This window comes from Melospiza georgiana, chromosome 22, assembly GCF_028018845.1.
Source record: "Melospiza georgiana isolate bMelGeo1 chromosome 22, bMelGeo1.pri, whole genome shotgun sequence".
In the NCBI taxonomy this organism is placed as follows: Eukaryota; Metazoa; Chordata; class Aves; order Passeriformes; family Passerellidae; genus Melospiza; species Melospiza georgiana.
The window spans coordinates 5355973-5379506 of NC_080451.1; the positions used below are offsets into that span (position 1 = coordinate 5355973).

At 55.5% G+C, this 23534-nt stretch overlaps 1 protein-coding gene across 1 annotated transcript in view; it reads left to right on the forward strand.

Annotated features, from left to right (window-relative positions):
- ATP13A2 (ATPase cation transporting 13A2) overlaps window positions 1-18943 on the forward strand; it is a 38848-nt gene extending 19905 nt beyond the window's left edge. Inside the window, 21 exon segments of the mRNA XM_058039148.1 lie at window positions 810-944; window positions 1069-1135; window positions 3441-3572; window positions 5005-5160; window positions 5252-5362; window positions 5473-5519; window positions 5603-5791; window positions 7709-7915; window positions 8589-8714; window positions 8933-9089; window positions 10048-10168; window positions 10361-10485; window positions 11628-11788; window positions 12989-13099; window positions 13666-13745; window positions 14631-14783; window positions 15555-15651; window positions 16707-16930; window positions 17575-17726; window positions 18318-18490; window positions 18599-18943. Coding sequence (XP_057895131.1) covers window positions 810-944; window positions 1069-1135; window positions 3441-3572; window positions 5005-5160; window positions 5252-5362; window positions 5473-5519; window positions 5603-5791; window positions 7709-7915; window positions 8589-8714; window positions 8933-9089; window positions 10048-10168; window positions 10361-10485; window positions 11628-11788; window positions 12989-13099; window positions 13666-13745; window positions 14631-14783; window positions 15555-15651; window positions 16707-16930; window positions 17575-17726; window positions 18318-18490; window positions 18599-18769 — 2895 coding nt within the window. The 3' untranslated portion in view covers window positions 18770-18943.
- Window positions 18944-23534: the final 4591 nt, after the last annotated feature.

Consider the following 23534-nt stretch of genomic DNA (forward strand, 5'->3'; position numbering starts at 1 on the left):
TGATGGGCTGGAGGAGGTTCTTCCACCCCAAGGTGCCTGGAAATCCCATAATGGGCTGGGGGAAGCTCTCCCCCATTTCCACTATCCTGGAAATCCCATGATGTGCTAGGGGAGGTTCTCCCATCCTGAGGAACCTGGAAATCCCATGGTGGGCTGGGGGAGGTTCTCCCCCATTTCCAGGATTCTGGAAATCCAATGATAGGCTGGAGGAGGTTCTTCCACCCCAAGGAGCCTGGAAATCCCATGGTGGGCTGGGGGAGGTTATCCCACCCTGAGGAACCTGAAAATCCCACGGTGGGCTAGGGGAAACTTTCCCCCATTTCCAGGATCATGGAAATCCTGTGATGGGCTGGGGAGGTTGTCCCACCCCAAGGAGCCTGGAAATCCCATAATGGGCTGGGAGAGGTTCTCCTACCCTGAGGAACCTGGAAATCCCATGATGGGCTGGGGGAAGCTCTCCCCCATTTCCAGGATCCTGAAATCCCATGATGGGCTGGAGGAGCTTCTTACACCCCAAGGTGCCTGGAAATCCCATATTGGGCTGGGGGAAGCTCTCCCCCATTTCCACTATCCTGGAAATCCCATGATGTGCTAGGGGAGGTTCTCCCATCCTGAGGAACCTGGAAATCCCATGATGTGCTGGGGGAGGTTCTCCCATCCTGAGGAACCTGGAAATCCCATGGTGGACGGGGGGAGGTTCTCCCCCATTTCCAGGATCCTGGAAATCCAATCATAGGCTGGAGGAGGTTCTCCCACCCCAAGGAGGTCTCCCAGTGAGCTCCCAGAGCTGTTTTTTCTCCTTGTTGCAGGTGCTCAACCCCTTCTACCTGTTCCAAGTGCTCAGCATGGTGCTGTGGGTGTGTGATGCCTATTACTACTACGCCGCCTGCATCTTCCTCATCTCCACCTTCTCGCTGGGGCTGTCCCTCTACGAGACGCGCAAGGTGGGTGGGGACAGCCCTCTCCCAGCTCTCCCTGCCCTCCCTCCCTGCTGCCGAGCCCCCCAGGCTGTTTTTGGGGATGTTTCCCTGTGTTTTGGGTGGATTCTGATCACTGCCTCCCTCCCAGCAAAGCACCACGCTGCGGAACATGGCCAGGATGTCCGTGGAGGTCCGGGTGCGGCGGCCTGGAGGAGGTGAGAGGGAGGATTTTTGGGATGGAGGTTGGGATGATGTGTCCTTTGGGATCCTGCTTCTGCACCAAAGTGGTGTTGGGATAGGTGGGAATGATGTTGGGATTCACCAGAATAACGTTATTGTACATGGGAATAATTTTATGAGACACCAGAGTGATGTTGGGATGCATGGGAATAATGTTATTATACATGGGAATAATGTTCTGATATATGGGAATAATGTTATTATACATGGGAATAATGTTATGAAATACCAGAGTAATGTTGGGATACACAGGAATAATGTTGAGATACGTGGGAATAATGTTGGGATATATGGGAATAATGTTCCGTGGGGGTCCGGGTGCGGCGGCCTGGAGGAGGTGAGAGGGAGGATTTTTGGGATGGTGGTTGGGATGATGTGTCCTTTGGGATCCTGGTTCTGCACCAAAGTAGTGTTGGGATAGGTGGGAATGATATTGGGATTCACCAGAATAACATTATTGTACATGGGAATAATTTTATGAGACACCAGAGTGATGTTGGGATGTGTGGGAATAATGTTATTATACATGGGAATAATGTTCTGATATATGGGAATAATGTTATTATACATGGGAATAATGTTATGAAATACCAGAGTAATGTTGAGATGCATGGGAATAATGTTATGATATACAGGAATAATGTTGGGATACACAGGAATAATGTTGGGATATGTGGGAATAGTGTTGTGATATATGGGAATAATGTTGTGATATATGGGATTAATGTTATGATATATGGGAATAATGTTATTATACATGGGAATAATGTTATGAAAGACCAGAGTAACGTTGGGATGTGTGGGAATAGTGTTGGGATACATGGGAAAAACCTTATGATATATGGGAAAAATGTTAAAATACATGGGAATAATGTTATGATATATGGGAATAATGTTATTATACATGGGAATAATGTTATGAGACACCAGAGTAATGTTTGGATGTGTGGGAATATGTTGGGATAGACAGGAACAATGTTATGATATATGGGAATAATGCTATTATACATGGGAATAATGTTGGGATACACAGGAATGATGTTGGGATACATGGGAATAACGTGATATATGGGAATAACCTTATGATATATGGGATTAATATTATGATATATGGGAATAATGTTGGGATACATGGGAATAATGATACAATATATGGGAATAGTGTTATAAAACAGGAGTGATGTTGGGATACATGGGAATTAACAATATGATAAATGGGAATAACGTTATTATACACTGGAATAATGCTGGGATACACAGGAATAATCTTATGAGACACTGGAATAGTTTTGGAGTCCAGTTAGTAAAAGATGCCTCTGTCCAAGTGAAGGTGCAGACAAGACCATATTCCAAAGCCAATATGGATTTGATTTAATTTAACAGGGGATTTCAGGGAAAGGATAATCCTCCCATGAATCCCTGCCCTGTCCCAGCAGCCCTTTTCCTCCTGCTCTTCCCAGTGCTGGGAATCCCTGGGGTTCCTCTGGTGGTTCCGTTTGTCACACAGCCCAAACCCTGGCTGTGCACAGGTGTTTGTGCCATTCCCAGTGCTCAGGGTGGCTGGGAATTGTGGTCTGCATCAGCTCTCCCCAGCCCTGGCACCTCCCTGCTGGGAATTCTGGTCTGGATCAGCTCTCCCCAGGCCTGGTCTCAATTTCCCACCTCCAGGGAATTAACCCCTTCCTGTTTGCTGCCTTATCCCATGGGGATTGCTTCCCTGGTGCCTGGAGATGAGTGCCCCGTTCCCCAATCCCTGAGTGGGTTCTCCAGGTTTCTGGAGATGAATGCCCCATTTCCCAATTCCTGAGAGGGGTCTCCAGGTGCCTGGACATGAATGCCCTGTTCCCCAATCCCTGAGTGGGTTCTCCAGGTGTCAGGATAAGAGTTTCCCCATTCCCCAGGCCCTGAGTGGATTCTCCAGATATCTGGAGATGAGTGACTCCATTCCCCAGGCCCTGAGTGGGTTCTCCAGGTGCCTGGAGATGAGTGACTCCATTCCCCAGGCCCTGAGTGGGTTCTCCAGATGCCTGGACATGAATGCCCTGTTCCCCAATCCCTGAGTGGGTTCTCCAGGTGTCAGGATAAGAGTTTCCCCATTCCCCAATCCCTGAGGGGATTCTCCAGGTTTCTGGAGATGAGTGCCCCTGTTCCCCATGCTGTAAGAAGGTTCTCCAGGTGCCTGGAGATGAGTGCCCTGTTCCCCAATCCCTGAGTGGGTTCTCCAGGTTTCTGGAGATGAGTGACTCCATTCCCCACACCCTGATCAGCGTTGTTTCCCAGAGGAGCTGGTGGTCAGCTCGGCAGAGCTGGTGCCCGGGGACTGCATCCGGCTGCCGGCGGCCGGGGCGGTGCTGCCGTGCGACGCGGCGCTGCTGAGCGGGGAGTGCATGGTCAACGAGAGCCTGCTGACCGGTGAGAGCCCTCCCTGCACCCTCAGGGGTGGCTGCCTGAGCAGTTGAAGGCCTTCCATGGATACACCTTGGGCAGTTCTCGGCTTGCTGTTGATAATTGCTGCCCCCGAGATGTGCAGGGTGTCTCTGCTTCGGCCCATGCAACTGAAACATGAGTCTGGACTCCTCACTTTTCAGTCTTGAGGTTGTTTATTAATTCTTATCTATAAAATTTTCTTTCTGCCCAGCAGAGATCTGCTCAGCCAGGCAGCCACAGGCACTCTGTGTTGTCCTTTTATACTACAAACTACGTAGAACATATTTACACTTAATTCCCAATACCCATCACCTGTGTTAGACAGTGCACTTCTACTCTAAACCAATCCCAAAGTGCCAACATCACTGCATGCAGAAAATGGAGAACAAGAAGAAGAAGGAGGAAGACTAGACATGTCCAAGTTCCTCCATCTTGTCCCCATAACCCCCACACCAAAAATCCTAAAATCTACATTTTCACCCTGTGATCATTTTGTTATTACACTGTTCAAACCTGTGTGACTTTCATGTCCTCATACAAAGTTGGCAACTTGCTCCAAGGGTCACAATCAAATCCCCAGGTGTTCTGGGCAGCATGCCAGGGTCTCTGAGCCCCTCGACGGGGTCCTCAGCAGCTCTGGACACACAGAGGGATGCACTGAGTTCCGACAGGCAGTCAGAAACCTCTGAGGCTACACCCAAAATGGACAATAGTCATGAGTTTTTCAGACAATTATAAATTTTTAACCCCATTTACATATCAGGGGTTAATGCTCCAATTACAGCATCAGGTGATGAAGTATTTACCCCAAGTTTGCTGCCCCCCAGCTCATTTTGTTTATACTTTTTGAGCACTAAGGCTGGAGGGTGTCCTGGAGTTTCAGGCCCAGAGGAACTTTTGTGTCTGACCAGAACGGGAGAGCAGCAGCTGGCACTATGGAGTTTAGAGTTAGGCACTAATGCAGCACGGGATCTCAAAAATGCAGAGTGTAAAATCCTCAGGCATCAATGTCATCACCCTGGGTGGGTGTCACTGTGGCACTGGTGCCACTAGGGTGTGTGTCCCCAGCAGTGTCCATATCCCCAGCAGTATCTGTGTCCCCAGCAGTGTGCATGTGAGTCCCCAGCAGTGTCCCCAGTGGTGTTTGTGTTGTCCCAGCAGTGTCCCTGTCCCCAGCAATGTCCCCAGCAGTGTCCCTGTCCCAGCAGTGTCCCTGTCCCAGCAGTGTCTCTGTCCCCAGCAGTGTCCCTGTCCCCAGCAATGTCCCCAGCAGTGTCCGTGTCCCAGCAGTGTCCGTGTCCCAGCAATGTCCCCAGCAGTGTCTCTGTCCCCAGCAGTGTCCCTGTCCCCAGCAATGTCCCTGGCTGGCCCCTGACCCCCCTGGGGTGACAATCCCCCCCTGGACTGTTCTGGGCAGGGGAGAGCGTGCCGGTGATGAAGACGCCGCTGCCGGCGGGCGGAGCCGCGTACTGCCCCGAGGAGCACCGGCGGCACACGCTGTTCTGCGGCACACAGATCATCCAGGCCAAGGCCTACGTGGGCGGGGAGGTGCTGGCCGTGGTCACCCGCACAGGTGAGGGCGTGGGGGATAACCCAGGATGAATCCCGGGTTAAATCCGTGCCCTTGGGAGTGGTGCTATGGTGACCTCCTGCCTGTCCCGCAGGGTTCTGCACGGCCAAGGGAGACCTCATCAGCTCCATCCTCTACCCCAAACCCGTGAGCTTCAAGTTCTACAAGGACGCTGTGAAGTTTGTGCTGTTCCTCGCCATCCTGGGTAGGTCTGGACGTGGAGATGCCTTGTGGAGCCGCCAGATTCCTTGGAATGGAATCCCATCTCCCTGCTGTGCCCTGCTTTGTAACCAAGCCCCTTCTCCCTCTGCACAGCTCTCATCGGCACCTTGTACAGCATCCTCATCCTCGTTAGGAACAAGGTAGGGCTGGTGGAGCGAGCGGGAGAACCCACAGGGATCCATCAGGGGAGGGATGGATCCTGTTCCTCCTGCTCCCCTCCCAGGTCCCAGTGGGACAAATCATCATCCGCGCCCTGGACCTGGTCACCGTCATCGTGCCGCCAGCGCTGCCGGCCGCCATGACCGTGGGCACCATCTACGCCCAGAACCGGCTGAAAAAGCAGGGAATCTTCTGCATCAGCCCCCCCCGGATCAACCTGTGCGGGAAGATCCGCCTGGTGTGCTTCGACAAGGTGAGGCATACAACAAAGCCTTGATCTTGGCCTTATTATCGAGCTGGTCTGGGAGGATGGTCCGGGTGCCCAGTCCCGCTGGGAGACAGAGTGCCCGAATGCCCAGTTAGCTCGTGGCCGTCGCTGCAGGCTGCCCTTTAGCAAGCTTGGTGATTGTCAGCTCTTTGGTGATATCAGCTCTCTTAGGATCTCAGCTCTTTGCTTGCTAGGTAGGGTGCCCTTGGCTGTGGCTGCAGCAGACGTAAGAGAGGAGAAGTCCTGGTGTTCCACAGCGATGGTTTATTGAGGAGACTGAAGGGTTCCAGTGACAGCTCTTCTGCTGTTGAGTGGGCTAAAACAGCCCCTTTTTATAGGGTGTAAATAGTAAGGGTTTGTCCAATAGTAAGGGTTAGGTATAGTGGCCTATGAGGTTACAAAGATAAGGCTGAGGGGCAGGGGGTCAGAGACAGGAGCTTATTTTGCTGTCTCATTATAATCAAGCCTCTATTGTGGCCTTATTATCAAGCGGTGCAAGATTGCCCGGGAGCCCAGTCCCCAGGGGGACAGGGTGCCCAAAGCTAGGCTAGCTCCTGGCTGTCGCTGCAGGCTACCCTTTAGCAAGCTTGGTGATTGTCAGCTCTTTGGTGATATCAGCTCTCTTAGGATCTCAGCTCTTTGCTTGCTCGCTGGGGTGCCCTTGGTTGAGGCTGTGGCAGATGCTGCACAGAGAGGAGAAGGAGAAGTCCTGGTGTTCCACAGCGATGGTTTATTAGGGAGACTGAAGGGTTCCAGTGACAGCTCTTCTTCTGTCAAATGGGCTAAAACAGCCCCTTTTTATGGGGTGTGGGGGGATCCAAACTTGTCCAGTAGTAAGGGTTAGGTACAGTGGCCTATGAGGTTACAAAGATAAGGCTAAGGGGCGGGGGGTCAGAGACAGGAGCTTGTTTTGCTGTCTCATAATAAAGCCTCTATTCTGGTCGTATTATCAAGCAGTGCAAGATCCCCCAGGAGCCCAGTCCCCAGGGGGACAGGGTGCCCAAAGCTAGGCTAGCTCGAGGTCGATCCTGTGGGGCCACCCTCTAGCAAGCTTGGTGATTATCAGCTCTACAGTGATTGCAAGCTCTCTTAGGATCTCAGCTCTTGCTTGCTAGGTAGGGGGCCCCTGGCTGAGACTCCAGCAGATGTGAGAGAGGAGAAATCCTGGTGTTCCACAGCGATGGTTTATTGGGGAGACTGTGAAGGGTCCAGCGACAGCTCTTCTTATGTTGAATGGGCTAAAACAGCCCCTTTTTATAGGGTGGAGGGGGATCCAAACTTGTCCAACAGCAAGGGTTGGGTACAGTGGCCTATGAGGTTACAAAGATAAGGCTAAGGGGCGGGGGGAGACAGGAGCTTATTTTGCTGTCCATCATGACTCAGCATTCCTGCTTGTGACAGTGGTCACAGGGGTCTTCAGGTGAGGGAAGAGACAAGAATGTTGACTCCATGTTCAGAAGGCTTGATTTATTATTTCATGATCTATATATTACATTATAACTAACTAAAAAGAAATAGAAGGAAAGGTTTTCTCTCAGAAGGCTGGCTAAGAATAGAATAGAAAGGAATGATAACAAAAGGCAGCTCTCTCAGACTCTGTCCGAGATAGCTCAGCCTTGATTGGCCATTAATTATAAACATCCAAGATGGGCCAATCAAAAATCCACCTGATGCATTCCACAGCAGCAGATAACCACTGTTTACCTCTTGTTTCTGGGGCCTCACCTTCTCAGAAGGCAAAAAACCCCAAGAAAGGATTTTTAGTGAAAAGATGTCTGTGACACCTACTGTTGAGTCTCAATCCTCCATGGAGCTTTCCCAAGCTCTGTGGGGTCTGCCACAGGGGTGGGGCGGGCAGGGTGGGCACCGGGGCTGCCCGGACCCACCATGCTGTGCCCACAGACGGGGACGCTGACCCAGGAGGGGCTGGACGTGTGGGGCGTGGTGCCCCTGGAGCAGCAGCGCTTCCTGCCCATCGTGCACGAGCCCCGCTGCCTGCCCGCCGGCGCCCTGCTCTACGCCCTGGCCACCTGCCATGCCGTGTCACCGCTGCGGGGACAGCTCGTCGGGGACCCCGTGGACATCAAAATGCTGGAATCCACCGGCTGGGTGAGGCGGGTGTGGCTGTGTGCAAATCACCAACGGGACGGGGCTGCTGTGGAACGTGCCTTGAGCTGTTTTATTTTCCAGCATCAGTCTCATTACATGGTTATGACAGTGGGAAGATGCCAGCAGCTCACATCCCAAGCAGCAGACACAGAATTTAATGTTACACCTCACTTTATAAGTTTTTTGACCAATCACACAAAGCAAAAGCACATTGACAGTAGTTCTATCCAATCACGATAAGCACATGTACCTTTGGTTAAAACAATGCTTGCTTATTTCGAATACAAAACCTGCTTGTAAGCCTTAAAACACAATGCACAGAGCTCCATTATTAAGCTTCAACCTTCCTAATATCTTGCTAGATAAACTTTCTGTAGCTTAGAGAGTTATTCTAGACAAGCATTAATCCACAGATCATTGTTCTATTTGCCCTTGCTTTTCTACAGTTTAAATTTAATTTTTATGCTGACCTATCTCATGGCTACTGCTTAGCTCTAATCATAGTTCTACTGCCTCTAAAGCCTGCCTTTTGCAGCTTTCCCAAAACCCTCTGGTTTTGTAGATTTCCACAATGGGGGCTGCAGGGCTGGAGAGGGAGGCGTTGGGAATCTCGGCGGTTCTGGACCCTCTGTGGGTGGATAAGCTCATCAGGGTTTTGCCCTCTTGATTTCAGCGCCTGGAGATGATGGAGGAGGAGGAGGAGGAGGAGGAAGGCGAGCTGCCGGCGTTCCAGCAGTTTGAGATGAAGGTCTTGGCCGTGGTGAAACCTCCACCAGAGGAGGAGCAACCTCGGGACAGGGTAACCCATGGAACAGTTCCTCACCCTCCTGCCTCCTTGGAGGAGTTCCTGCCTCCTTGGAGAAGTTCCTGCCTCCTTGGAGGAGTTCCTGCCTCCTGGAGGAGTTCCTGCCTCCTTGGAGGAGTTCCTGCCTCCTGGAGGAGTTCCTGCCTCCTTGGAGGAGTTCCTGCCTCCTGGAGGAGTTCCTGCCGGGCCCTGATCCCACCCGCTCTCCACAGAGGCACCAGGCCCCGCTGGGGATCCTGCGGCGTTTCCCGTTCTCCTCCTCTCTCCAGAGGATGAGCGTCCTGGTCAAGCTGCCCGGGGAGGCCTCGGCCCACGCCTACGTCAAGGGCGCCCCTGAGATGGTGGCCAGTCTGTGCAGGAAGGAAACTGGTTGGTACTGGGAGGTGGGCTCACCCCCCGTCCCGCTGGCTGCATCCCTGAGGCTCATCTCCCCCCAGGGAATTATCCTCAGGAACGCTGTGGGGCAGCTCCCAAAGGCTTTGGGGTGGCCCCAGCCACAGGAGGGAAAGGAAACAGGAGCCAGAAGATGGGGAATGGGGTTGGGGGCTTCCTCCATCCCATGCTGGGATCTCCAGGCTCCTTGGGTTGGGGAGAGCTTCCCCCAGCCCAGTATGGCATCTCCAAATTCCATGGGGTTGGGGGCTTCCCCCAGACCAGTATGGCATCTCCAAATTCCATGGGGTTGGGGGCTTCCCCCAGACCAGTATGGCATCTCCAGGCTCCATGGGGTTGGGGGCTTCCCCCAGTCCAGTATGGCATCTCCATATTCCATGGGGTTGCAGGCTTCCCCCAGACCAGTATGGGATCTCCAGGCTCCTTGGGGTTAGGGGAGAGTTTCTTCCAGCCCATCCTGGGATCTCCAGATTCCATGGGGTTAGGGGCTTCCTCCGTCCCAGTATGGCATCTCCAGGTTCCATGGGGTGAAGAGAGCTTCCCCCAGCCCAGGGTGGAATTTCCAGGCTCCTTGGGTTGGGGACAGTTTCCTCCAGCCCAGTATGGGATCTCCAGGCTCCTTGGAGTGGGAAGAGCTTCCTCCATCCCATCATGCGATTTCCAGGCTCCTTGGGGTTGGGAGAGTTTCCTCCAGCCCAGTATGGCATCTCCACATTCCATGGGGTTGAGGGCTTCCCCCAGCCCAGTATGGGATTTCCTTGAAGTGGGGAGAGCTTCCCCCAGCCCAGTATGGCATCTCCAGGCTCCATGGGGTGAAGACTTTCCCCCAGCTCAGTATGGGATCTCCAGGCTCCATAGGGTGGGGAGAGCTTCCCCCAGCCCATCCTGGGATCTCCAGGCTCCCTCAGGAGCTGTTCTGGCCTCGCTTTTCCAGTGCCCCCGGATTTCTCCCAGATGCTCCGGCACTACACCACCGACGGGTTCCGGGTCCTGGCTCTGGCCTGCAAAGCCCTGGGCACGGTGGCCACCTTTGAGGACGCCCTGCAGCTCCCCAGGTCTGTGCCAGGACTCCCTCTCTCCATCTCCTCACTCTCTCCCAGCATTTCCTGGGATTCCCTGCAGAGAATTCATCCCTAATCCATATGGAGGGAATCCCTGGCTGGTTCCCAGATGGATTTTAGTTTCTCACACCCTTTGATCCTCTGTGCTGGTTTGGAGGTGATGAAAGGCTCCTTGTCTCCCACCAGGGACTCTGTGGAGAGCGGCCTGAACTTCCTGGGGTTCCTGGTCATGAAAAACGTCCTGAAGCCAGAGTCTGCCCCGGTGATCCAGCTGCTGAGGAGCGCCAACATCCGCCCCGTCATGGTGACAGGTGACCCTGGAGGGACCAGAACATGGGGCTCAGGGAGGGATGGCACACTGACAGTCCTGGGCAGTGTGCAGGGGGAAAGGGCTTTCCCACCGGGAACCCCACTAGGAACGCCACCCCAGGAACTCCACTCCAGGAACCCCACCAGGAATTCCACTCCAGGAACCCCACCAGGGATCCCAACAGGAACCCTACCCCAGGGATCCCACCAGGAATCCCAACAGGAACCTCACCAGGAATTCCACCCCAGGAATCCCACCAGGAACCCTACCCCAGGAATTCCACCCCAGGAACCCCACCAGGGATCCCAGCAGGAATTCCACCCCAGGAACCCTACCAGGAACCCCAACATGGATCCCAACAGGAATCCCACCCCAGGAAACCTACCCCAGGAACCCCACCAGGAATTCCACCTCAGGAACCCCACCAGGGATCCCAATGGGAACGCTACCCCAGGAATCCTACCAGAAACCCCACCAGGAGTTCCACCTGAGGAACCCCACCTGAGGAACCCCACCAGGAATTCCACCCCGGGAACCCCACCAGGACCCCCCCCACCAGGGATCCCAACAGGAACCCTACCCCAGGAATCCCACCAGGAATCCCACGAGGAACCTCACCAGGAATTCCACCTCAGGGATCCCAGCAGGAACCCCACCTCAGGAACCCTACCAAGAATCCCACCAGGAATCTCACCAGGAACCCCATTATGACCCCCAGCAGGAATCTGTGCCTGGAGCAGCTGTGGGGGCACCAGGAGCACTCCTGGTCCTGGCTCTGTGCGTCCCTGCCCTCGGGATCCACGATCCACTGTGGGGCTCAGGGCATGGATGTGTTTTGGGTGGAAGAACCCATTGTTCTGCTGTCCATCCCCTAAATATTGCTGTGTTTGAAATCCCAAATTCCCTGCCCAATGCAGGGGGTGTGGGGTCACCTCTGGGTGTTTTCCAGGCAGGAGAACAGGGCTTGAACCCACATTTCTCTGGGGCAGGGCAGGCAGGAGGTTTCGGAGGAAAGAAGAGGGAAGCAAAGCCACCACATGGCTGCGGTGGCCGGGAGAGGGGACACAGCAGCTTGGAGCTGCTCCTCTTGGCCTGGGCATCTCAAAACCTCCTTGCTGATGGCCCGTGTTGTCCCCCTGGCAGGGGACAACATGCTGACAGCCATGAACGTGGCGCGGGGGTGCCGCATGGTGGAGCCCAGGGAGGGCGTGATCTTCGTCACGGCCTCGCCGCCCGGCCACGACAAACCCGCCGCCCTCAAGTTCGTCCTGGCCGAGCATTCCCAAGGAGAGGAGCAGCCCGAGGTGAGAGCCCAGGACACCCTTTGGGAGCCCAAACTGCCCAGGCATCCTGCAGAGCTTGGGTGTTCGTGGAATCACAGAATTCCAGCGTGGTTTGGGTTGGAGGGAACCTTAGAGCTCATCCCATGGGCAGGGACACTTTCCACCATGCCAGGGTGCTCCAAGCCCTATCCAGCCTGGCCTTGGGCACTGCCAGGGATCCAGGGGCAGCCACAGCTGCTCTGGGCACCCTGTGCCAGGGCCTGCCCACCCTCACAGGGAGGAATTTCTTCCCAATATCTAAGAAATGGAGTCCCTCAAATCCAGCTTTCTCCACAGTCCTGGGAATCCCAGAATGGGTTGGGTTGGAAGGGACCTCAAAGCTCATCCCATTCCATGGGCAGGGACACCTTCCACTCTCCCAGGGTGCTCCAGCCTGGCCCTGAGCCCTCCCAGGGGTGGGAAGGGGTTTTCCATCATCATCCTTGGAGGCAATTAAGGCTGTGATCCTGCTCCTCATAAACCCATCCTTCAGGAGAGGTTCAGCTGCTCCTGCCTTTCCCTGGAGCACATCAGGGATCCAGGCTTGAATGGCAGCTACAAACACCTCCCCATGGATGCTGCCAGATCCTGCTCCCAGCTGGGCGTGGAGGGCTGGGCTGCACCCCAGACAGCCCCATTGGTGTGCCTGGAATTGGGGTTTTGGGGAGCCTTTCCCACTGCTCTGGGTCTGGCATGGAGACCCCAAACAGCCCCACTGAGAATTGGGATTCTGGGGAGCCATTCCCACTGCTCCAAGCTGGGTGTAGAGAGCTGGGTCAGCCCAGCCTTGTACCCCAAACAGCCCCACTGGGAATTGGGATTTTGGGGAGCCATTCCCACTGCTCCAAGCTGGGTCAGCCCAGCCCTGCACCCCAAACAACCCCACTGGGAATTAGGATTTTGGAGAGCCATTCCCACTGCTCCAAGCTGGGTGTAGAGAGCTGGGTCAGCCCAGCCTTGTACCCCAAACAGCCCCACTGGGAATTGGGATTTTGGGGAGCCATTCCCACTGCTCCAGGCTGGGTGTAGAGAGCTGGGTCAGCCCAGCCTTGTACCCCAAACAGCCCCACTGGGAATTGGGATTTGGGGAGCCATTCCTGCTGCTCCAGGCGGGTTCTGGCTTGGCCTGGGGGCCCTGCAGGGGTTGGGCTTGGGGCTGGAGCTGGAGCTGTTTCCTGGCAGGGCCTGCAGCAGCGGGACAGCTCCTCCCTCCCACCCCGGCACTGCCACTTCGCCCTCAACGGGAAATCCTTCCAGGTGGTCTGCGAGCACTTCTCCGAGCTGCTGCCCAGGGTGAGTGGGCAGGGAGCCCCCAGGGGCCTTGGGGAACTTCCCAGTGCCACTGGGAACCTTCCAGTGCCTTGGGGAACTCTCCAGTGCCACTGGGAACCTTCCAGTGCTGCTGGGAGCCCTCCAGTGCCACTGGGAATCTTGTTCCCTGCTGGACATTCCCAGTTCCCTGCCCAGCTGCACATCCCCAGTTCCCTACTGGACATTCCCAGTGTCCAGTTGGACATTCCCAGTTTCCTACTGGACAATCCCAGTTCCCTGCTGGACATTCCCAGTTCCCTGCTGGACAATCCCAGTTCTCTGCCAGACATCCCCAGTGCCTTACTGGACATTCCCAGTTCCTAACTGGACATTCCCATGCCCTACTGGACATTCCCAGTTTCCTACTGGACATTCCCATGCCCTGCTGGACATTCCCAATTCCTTACTGGACAATCCCAGTTCCCTTCTGGACAATCCCAGTGCCCAGCTGGACATTCCCAGTTCCTTACTGGACAATCCCAGTTCCCAGCTGCACATTCCCAGTTCCCTGTCCCCCGGGAATGCTGACGGATCCTCCCCGTTGGCAGATCCTGCTCCGGGCCACCGTGTTTGCCCGCATGCTGCCCGAGCAGAAGACGCAGCTGGTGTGCAGCCTGCAGGAGCTCAAGTAAGGCCCAGGGGCTGGATCCCAGGGGCTGGATCCCAGGGAATGGATCCTGGAATTACAGGGTGGGTGGTGTTGGATGATGCCTCAAACATCAGCTGGTGGCACCCATGCTGTGGGCAGGGACACTGCACCAGATCCAACCTGAAATGGAGCATCCACATCTTCTCTGAGCTGAGCCAGGGATTTTCGCCATTCCCTGAGGAATGTGGGGTCCCTTTCCCATTCCCTGGGAATGTGGGATCCCGTTCTCATACCCTGAGGAATGTGGGGTTCCTTTCCTGTGTTCCCTGAGGAGTTTGGGCTCCCTTTCCCATTCCCTGAGGAATATGGGGTCCTGTTCCCATTCCCTGAAGAATGTGGGCTTCCTTTCCTGTATTCCCTGAGGAACGTGGGCTCCCTTCCCCATTCCCTGAGGAAATTGGGGTCCCTTCCCCATTCCCTGAGGAATTTGGGGTCCCTTTCCCATTCCCTGAGGAATGAGGGCTCCCTTTCCCATTCCCTGAGGGGATGTGGGGTTCCTTTCCTGCATTCCCTGTGGAATGTAGGATCCCTTTCCCATTTCCTAAGAAACGAGGGCTCCCTTCTCCTTTCCTGAGGAATTTGGGGTCCCTTTCCCTGAGGATTTTGGGCTCCCTTCCCCATTCCCTGAGGAACTTGGGCTCCCTTCCCCATTCCCTGAGGGAATTTGGGGTCCCTTTCCCATTCCCTGAGGAATGAGGGCTCCCTTCCCCATTCCCTGAGGAATTTGGGCTCCCTTCCCCATTCCCTGAGGATTTCGGGCTCCTTTCCCCATTCCCTGAGGAATTTGGGCTCCTTTCCCCATTCCCTGAGGAACGTGGGCTCCCTTCCCCATTCCCTGAGGATTTCGGGCTCCCTTTCCCGCAGTTACTGCGTGGGGATGTGCGGGGACGGTGCCAACGACTGCGGGGCGCTGCGGGCGGCCGACGTGGGCATCTCCCTGTCCGAGGCCGAGGCGTCCGTGGCCTCGCCCTTCACCTCCCGCGTGGCCACCATCGAGTGCGTGCCCAGGGTCATCCGGTGAGCGGGGGAATCCCGGGAATGCTGCGGGGGAATCCCGGGAGTGCCGCCGATCCCTACTGGGAGGAACTGCGATGGCCTGGGACTCAGAGGGGAGTGGGAGGGACTGGGATAGACTGGGCGGGACCTGGGAGGAGACTGGAAGGGACTGGGACTCAGAGGGGACTTGGAGGGACTGGAAGGGACCTGGGAGAGACTGGATTAAACTGGGAGGGACTGGGATGGACTGGGAGGGACCTGGGAGGCAACTGGGATAGAGTGGAAGGGACCTGGAATGGACTGGGAGGGGACTGGGATAGACTGGGAGGGACTGGGATAGACTGGGAGGGACTGGGATAGACTGGGATAAACTGGGAGGGAACTGGGAGGGAACTGGGAGGGGACTGGGATGGACTGGGATAAACTGGGAGAGACCTGGGAGAGGACTGGGATAAACTGGCAGGCGACTGGGAGGGACTGGGACTCAGAGGGGATTGGGAGGGACCTGGGACAGACTGGGAGGGACTGGGAGGAAACTAGAAGGGACCTGGGAGGGACTGGGAGGGGACTGGGATAAACTGGGAGGGACCTGGGAGGGACTGGGAGGGGACTAGGACAAAATGGGAGGGATTGGGGGGACTGGGAGGGACTTGGAGGGGCTGGGAGGGGATTTGGGGTTACTGGTTTATACTGGTTCGGGGCTTTTCATTACTGGTTTAGGGTGCCCATTGCTGACCATTGGGTGCCCATTTGGTGATGCCGTTTTTGGTGACGCCATTCCCCTCCTGCCAGGGAGGGCCGGTGCTCCTTGGTCACCTCCTTTGGGGTCTTCAAGTACATGGCCCTGTACAGCCTGGTGCAGTTTGTGTCCGTGCTCCTGCTCTACACTGTGAGTGCCACCCCAATCCCTGCTTTTCTCAGAATTCCTGGGGCACCGATGCCTTTTGGGGCTGCCTAAAAACAGAGCCAGACAAAATTAATGGATTAAAAAGCAGGTGTATTTATTGAAGGGCCCTCAGGTACATCTTGGGCAGACAGAACCTCCCCAGGGCTGCACCCAAAAATGGACCATGGGTTGGAGGTTTTCACACTTTTATAACTTTGGTCCATTTGCATATTGGGGGTTAATCCTCCAATTACAGCTTCAGCTAATGAAGTAATTCACCCCAAGTTTGCTCCCCACAGCTCCCTTTTGTTGAATCTCTGGGGGCCTGAGGCAGTGAGGGCTCCTTGAGTGCCAGGCCTGGAGAGGAATTGCTGTGTCTGCCCCAAACGGGAGAACAGCAGCTGGCACTGCGTGTGGGGTTTGGAGTTACACACTAAACAACTGCAGGGATATATTACAAATTACAAATACAAATAATAAAAAACATATTAAATAATATATATATTACAATAGTAATAATATTTATATTATAGTATATTATTATATTTAATAATATATAATATAAATTACAATATATATTAAATAATATATATATTACAAATTACAAATATATATTACAAATACAAATAATAAAAAACATATTGAAGGAATATATGAAATCCTGAGGCACTGAGGTGTCCTTGACTTCCAGGCCTGGAGAGGAATTGCTGTGTCTGCCCCAAACGGGAGAACAGCAGCTGGCACTGCGTGTGGGGTTTGGAGTTACACACTAAACAACTGCAGGGTTATAGTACAAATTACAAACTGAAAATATTACAAATAATAAAAAATATATTAAATGAATATATGAAATCCTGAGGCAGTGAGGTGTCCTTGAGGAAATGGAGAGGAATTGCTGTGTCTGCCCCAGCCGGGAGAACAGCAGCTGGCACTGCATGTGGGGTTTGGAGTTACACACTAAAGAACTGCAGGGTCACAAATACATGAAAAATATAAAAACTAAAACTGTGAGGCATCATCCCCAGCGGTTCTGAGCCTGTCCCTTCCCTCCTGCCCAGATCAACACCAACCTGAGTGATTTCCAGTTCCTGTTCTTCGACCTGGTGATCACCACCACGGTGGCAGTGCTGATGGGGCGCACGGGGCCGGCGCCGGCGCTGGGCGTGCGGCGGCCGCAGGGAGCCCTGATCAGCGCGCTGGTGCTGGGCAGCCTCCTGCTGCAGACAGCCCTGCTCATCACCGTGCAGGTCCTCAGCTACTTCATCACCGTCTCACAGAGCTGGTGAGGGCCCCACATCCGGGAATCGTGGGATTCAGGGTTGGAAAAGGGCATTGAGTTCAACTGCCAGGCCCTGTTTGCCACTAAGCCCCGAGTGCCAGGTCCACGGGGATTTTGGACACTTCCAGGGTGGTGATTCCATCCTCCCCTGGACACGCTGTTCCAGTGCATGCATCCCTTGCCATGAGGAAGTCTTTCCCAATATCCCACCTGAACCTGCCCTGGTTTCCTGAGGGTTTGGTGATGGGGATGACACTGAGGTTGTGGCAGAGCCCAGGGTGTGTCCTGGGATTTGGCAGCAGACAGGGAAGCATGGAATGTCTTTAGTTGGAAGGGATCATCCAGTCCAACCCCTGGCCCTGCACAGACATCTCAACAATTCCAGCCTGTCCTGGAGCTCTGGCAGGGCTGGGACCATTCCCTGGGGAGCCTGGGCAGTGCCAGCACCCTCTGGGGAAGAGCCTTTGCTGACCTCCAACCCAAACCCCCCTGGGCCAGCTCCCATTCCCAAGGGATCCATCCCTGGTCCCAGAGCAGAGGTTGGAGCTGCCCCTGCTCTTCCCAAAGCTGTAACTGATGGAGAACGAGGGGTGATGCCCAGCCCCCCTTGGCCTCTCTGCTGACCCTGTCCCCTGTCCCTGTGCCAGGTACGTCCCCCTGAACAGCACGGTGACAGCGCCCCAGAACCTGCCCAACTACGAGAACACCGTCCTGTTCTGTGTCACCGGCTTCCAGTACCTCATCCTGGCCGTGGCCATGTCCAAGGGCTACCCCTTCCGGGAGCCACTCTACACCAACGGTGAGGACACCCAAGGGGACACCTGAGGGGCACCCACAGGACACCCAAGGGGACACCACAGGGATGCCCAGGGGGGCACCCACAAGGACACCCATGGGACATCCATGGGGACACCCAAGGGGCACTCATGGGGTCACCCAGGGGGACCCATGGGGACACTCGGGGGACACTCAAGGGGACACCCATGGGGACACCCACAAGGCATCCAGGGGGACACCCAGGGGTACTCACAGGTACACCCAAGGGGCACCCACAGGGACACCCATGGGGACAGGAATGAGGTTTCGGAGTCTCAGTCAGGGGGACACCCATGGGGACACTCAGGGCACCCATTGAGACATCCACAGGACACCCACGGGGCACACATAGGGCACCCACAGGGACACCCACGGGGCACCCACAGGGATACCCATGGGGACAGGAATGAGATTTTGGAGTCTCAGCCAGGGGAACACACAGGGACACCCACAGGACACCCAGGGGGACACGCATGGGGCACACACAGGGGCATCCACGGGGACCTCCATGGGGACACCAAGAGCCACCAGCCCTCTCTCCCCTGCCCCTCACCCTGCCCCCTCTCTCCCCCAGTGCTCTTCCTCCTTGTCCTCATCCTGCTCTTCGGCCTGATGATCTGGCTGACCCTGTACCCGCTGGGCTTCCCCAAATCCCTGCTGAAGCTCCAGCCCATCGAGGATTTCAATTTCAAGCTGCTCCTCCTGGGCATCGCCGCCCTCAACTTCTTCGCTGCCTTCGTGCTGGAGGTGGGTCAGGGGGGCTTTGGGAGAGGGCATCCCCCTGGAGCTTCCCCAGGTGGGCACGGGGCTCTCCTGTGCCCCCTCAACCCCATTTCCCTCCTGCTCTGGCCCCAGACTGCCCTGGATCACGGCTTGCTCGGCTGCTTCCGAAGGCTGCGCCGGAAAAAAGCCTCCAAGAAGCTTTTCAAGAGGCTGGAGAAGGAGCTGAGCCAGCAGCAGCCGGCCTGGCCACCCCTGGACCAGCCCCTGTTTGCCACACCCAGGATGTCCCTGGCCATGAGATAGCAGTGCCAGCTGTGCCTCTGCCCCAGCCCTTGGACACTTCCTTAATTTATTGATCCCGGAAAAAGCAGGGATGCGGCAGGCGGGATCCCTCAGCATCGCGGATGGGAATCCCATGGGCACAGTGATCCCATGGGCACGGTGATCCCATGGGCACGGTGATCCCATGGGCACGGTGATCCCCACACAGTGATCCCATGGACACGGTGATCCCATGAGCACGGTGATCCCATGGGCACAGTGATCCCATGGACGCAGTGATCCCATGGACACAGTGATCCCATGAGCACAGTGATCCCATGGGCACGGTGATCTCATGGGCACGGTGATCCCATGGGCACGGTGATCCCATGGACACAGTGATCCCATGGACACAGTGATCCCATGGACACAGTGATCCCATGGGCACGGTGATCCCATGGACACGGTGTTCCCATGGGCGCAGTGATCCCATGGGCACGGTGATCCCATGGGCACGGTGATCCCATGGACACAGTGATCCCATGGGCACAGTGATCCCATGGGCACAGTGATCCCATGGGCACGGTGATCCCATGGACACAGTGATCCCATGAGCACGGTGATCCCATGGGCACAGTGATCCCATGGACACGGTGATCCCATGGGCACGGTGAGCCCATGGACACGGTGATCCCATGGGCACGGTGATCCCATGGACACGGTGATCCCATGGGCACTCTGAGCCCACAGCCACACCTGAGCCCACAGCCACTCTAATGCCATGGTTATGCTGATCCCATGGCCACCCTGATCCCATTATGGTCACATGGCCACACTGATCCCATGGCCATGCTGATCCTGTGGCCACACTGATCTCTGATCCTTCAGCCCCACTGATCCCATGGCCACACTGAATCCCTGGCCACCCTGATCCTGTGGCCACGCTGATCCCATGGCCACCCTTATCCCACAGCCCCCCTGATCCCGTGGCCACCCTTATCCCATGGCCACCCTTATCCCGTGGCCACACTGATCTCTGATCCCTCAGCCCCACTGATCCCATGGCCACACTGATCCTGTGGCCACACTGATCCCACAGCCACTCTAATGCCATGGCCACACTGATTCTGTGCCCACACTGATCCCATGGCCACACTGAATCCCTGGCTATGCTGATCCCATGGCCACAGCCCAGAGAAGCAGCAGGAGGATCCAGCGTGGCTCTTCCTGCAGGACTCCCCCCCACTCCCACGCTGCCCACCGGGGCCAGTTGGGCCTCTCATGTCCTGCCCAGGCCACCAGGAAGGGGGTCCCTGATGTCCCCAGGCCGCCAGGAAGGGGGTCCCTGATCTCCCCAGGCCACCAGGAAGGGGGTCCCTGATCTCCCCAGGCCACCAGGAAGGGGGTCCCTGATGTCCCTAGACCGCCAGGAAAGGGGTCCCTGATGTCCCCAGGCCACCAGGAAGGGGGTCCCTGATGTCCCCAGCCAGGAAAGGGGTCCCTGATGTCCCTAGACCGCCAGGAAGGGGGTCCCTGATGTCCCCAGGCCGCCAGGAAGGGGGTCCCTGATGTCCCCAGCCAGGAAAGGGGTCCCTGATGTCCCCAGGCCACCAGGAAGGGGGTCCCTGATGTCCCCAGGCTGCCAGAAAAGGGGGTCCCTGATGTTCTCAGCCAGGAAAGGGGTCCCTGATGTTCTCAGCCAGGAAGGGGGTCCCTGATGTCCCCAGCCAGGAAAGGGGTCCCTGATGTCCCCAGGCTGCCAGGAAGGGGGTCCCTGATGCCCCCAGGCCACCAGGAAGGGGGTCCCTGATGTCCTCAGCCAGGAAGGGGGTCCCTGATGTCCCCAGGCCGCCAGGAAGGGGGTCCCTGATGTCCCCAGGCCGCCAGGAAGGGGGTCCCTGATGTCCCCAGCCAGGAAGGGGGTCCCTGATGTCCCCAGCACTCCCAGCTGTGTCACTGTGAAGCCCCAGTCCCCTCTAGATGTGTAGGGAGTTTACAGTCCCCGTTCCCAGCTTGCCGAGGCTGCTGCTCCATCCCCGGCGCCTGGGCCCCTTCTCCGCTCGGGATGCTCGGGCAGAGCCCCTCTGCTTGGGGATGGGACCTCTGTAGCATTACAGACCCCACAAATTCTCTATTTTTTAACTCTTTCCCTGCCGGGAAGGCGACGGCGCCGCTCGCGGGTTCCAGACGGGGCTGTCACGGGTCTTGTCCAATAAATTAACACTTATTTTCATGGCTGCTCGTCCGTGCTGGCCACTGGGGATGGGTTTGGGGTGGCATGGGTGGGTATCCCTTGGATGGATACTCAGAGGAGGTTTCGGGGTCACCTCATTCCCAGGCAGGCTGGGAAACACTCGGCTCGATGCTCGAAAGCAGGGCCTGGAGCCAGGGGATGACACCACTGGGATTCCTGCGGACCAAACTGGCCTGGACAACCTCTCTCCAGCTGGAATTTCCTAGAAAATAACAATAACCGCTGGAAAAGCCCAGGTGTCCTGGCTGAGACTCCAAAACCTCTCTCCTTCCACCGAGGAAAAGCCGAGGGAGGCAGAAACGCTGCATCCCACAGGGATGGAGCAGCTCCCCGAGGGTTTGTGCTGCTCCAGCCCCTCCTGGGCTTTTCCAGGGCTGCTTCCTGCAGGAATTCTCTTCCATGGAAAATCTGAACCCCCCTCCGAGCTCCGGCGGCGCCTCCCTGCCCTGGGGAGCCGGGATTAGGTCAGGAAATGAGGCACAAGCAGAGGTAAGAGGTTTCCTGATTTCCTGAGGGCCCGGCCAAGGCTGCGGTTGTTAACGGCGCTTTCCCGAGCCTGGAAAAACCTTCCCAGCTCCGAGCCCTCGGGAGTTCTGCCCGTTCCTGGCAGCAGCCAAGGCAGAGGCACCCGGAGCCGCTTCCCGTTGGAATTTCCGAGCGCTCCGGGGTGTTTGGCTTGGATGGAATGGGAGGGTGTTCCCGGCCTGGGGGTGGGAAAGTTCATTTAATTATGGACAGGCGGCTCCTGCCCCCCCCGATGGAGCTGGGATGGGGACAGGGCTGCACTTGGGGGCTGGCAGAAGCTCGGTGGGAGCAGCTGAGGTGGTTTTGGGGTCCTTTGGGTGGTTTTAGGGATCCTTTGTGTGGTTTTATCCATCCTTTAGCCTGGAAACTGAGGTGTTTTGGGGTCCTGAGGGTGATTTTACTCATCCTTCATCTAAGTGTTTTGGGGTCCTTTGGGTACCCATCCTTCACTTTGTAGGATGAGGTGGTTTTGGGGTCCTGAGGGTGGTTTTACCCATCCTTCATCCTGGAAACTGAGGTGGTTTTGGGAATCCTTTGTGTGGTTTTAGGGATCCATTGTGTGGTTTTACCATTTCCTCAGCCTGGCAGCTGGAGTGATTTTGGGGTCCTTTGTGTGGTTTTACCCATCCCTTAGTCTGGAAATTGAGGTGTTTTGGGGTTCTTTGGGTGGTTTTACCTGTCCTTTAGCCTGGAAATTGTGGTGGTTTTGGGCTCCTTTGGGTGGTTTTAGGGATCCTTTTTGTGGTTTTGGGGTCCTTTGGGTGATTTTACCCATTCCTCAGCCTGGCAACTGGGGTGTTTTGGGGATCCTTTGAGTAGTTTTATCCATCATTCAGCCTGGAAATTGAGGTGTTTTGGGGTCCTTTGGGTGGTTTTACTCATTCATCATCGACTTGTTTTGGAGTCCTTTGGGTGGTTTTGCCCATCCCTCAGCCTGGAAATTGAGGTAGTTTTGGGGTCCTTTGCGTGGTTTTAGGGGTCCTTTGTGTGGTTTTGGAGGTCCTTTGGGTGGTTTTACCCATCCTTCAGCCTGGCAAATAAGGTGAATTTGGGGTCCTTTGGGTGGTTTTACCCATTGCTCAGCCTGGAAGCTGAGGTAGTTTTGGGGTCCTTTGGGTGGTTTTGGGGATCATTTGGGTGTTTTTGGGCTCCTTTGGGTTGTTTTACCCATTCTTTAGCCTGGAAATTTAGGTGTTTTGGGGTCCTTTGTGTGGTTTTAGGGATTCTTTGTGTGGTTTTGAGGATCCTTTGGGTGATTTTACCCATCCTTTGTCCTGGAAACTGAGGTGATTTTGGAGTCCCTTGGGTGGTTTTATCCATCCTTCATCTAGGTGTTTTGGGGCCCTTTGGGTGGCTTTAGGGATCTTTTGGGTGGTTTTGGGCTCCTTTCGGTGGTTTTACCCATTCTTCATCCTGGCAGCTGGAGTGGTTTGGGGGATCCTTTGTGTGGTTTTACCCATCTTTTAGCCTGGAAATTGAGATGGTTTTGGGGTCCTTTGGGTGGTTTTAGAGATCCTTTGTGTGGTTTTGGGGATCCTTTGGGTGGTTTTGGGGTCCTCTGTGTGGTTTTACCCATTCCTCAACCTGGAAACTGAGGTGGTTTTCGGGATCCTTTGGGTGTTTTTACCCATCCTTTATCCTGGCAGCTGGAGTGGTTTTGGGTTCCTTTGGGTGGGTTTTACCCATCCTTCAGCCTGGAAATTGAGGTGATTTTGGGGTCCTTTGGGTACCCATCCTTCATCCTGGCAGCTGAGGTGGTTTTTGGATCCTTTGAGTGGTTTTACTCATCCTTCATCTAGGTGTTTTGGGGTCCTTTGGGTGGTTTTAGGGATCTTTTGGGTGGTTTTGGGGTCCTTTCGATGGTTTTACCCATTCTTTATCCTGGCAGCTGGAGTGGTTTGGGGGATCCTTTGGTGGTTTTACCCATTTTTTACCCTGGAAATTGAGATGGTTTTGGGGTCCTTTGCGTGGTTTTAGAGATCCTTTGTGTGGTTTTGGGGATCCTTTGGGTGGTTTTACCCATCCTTC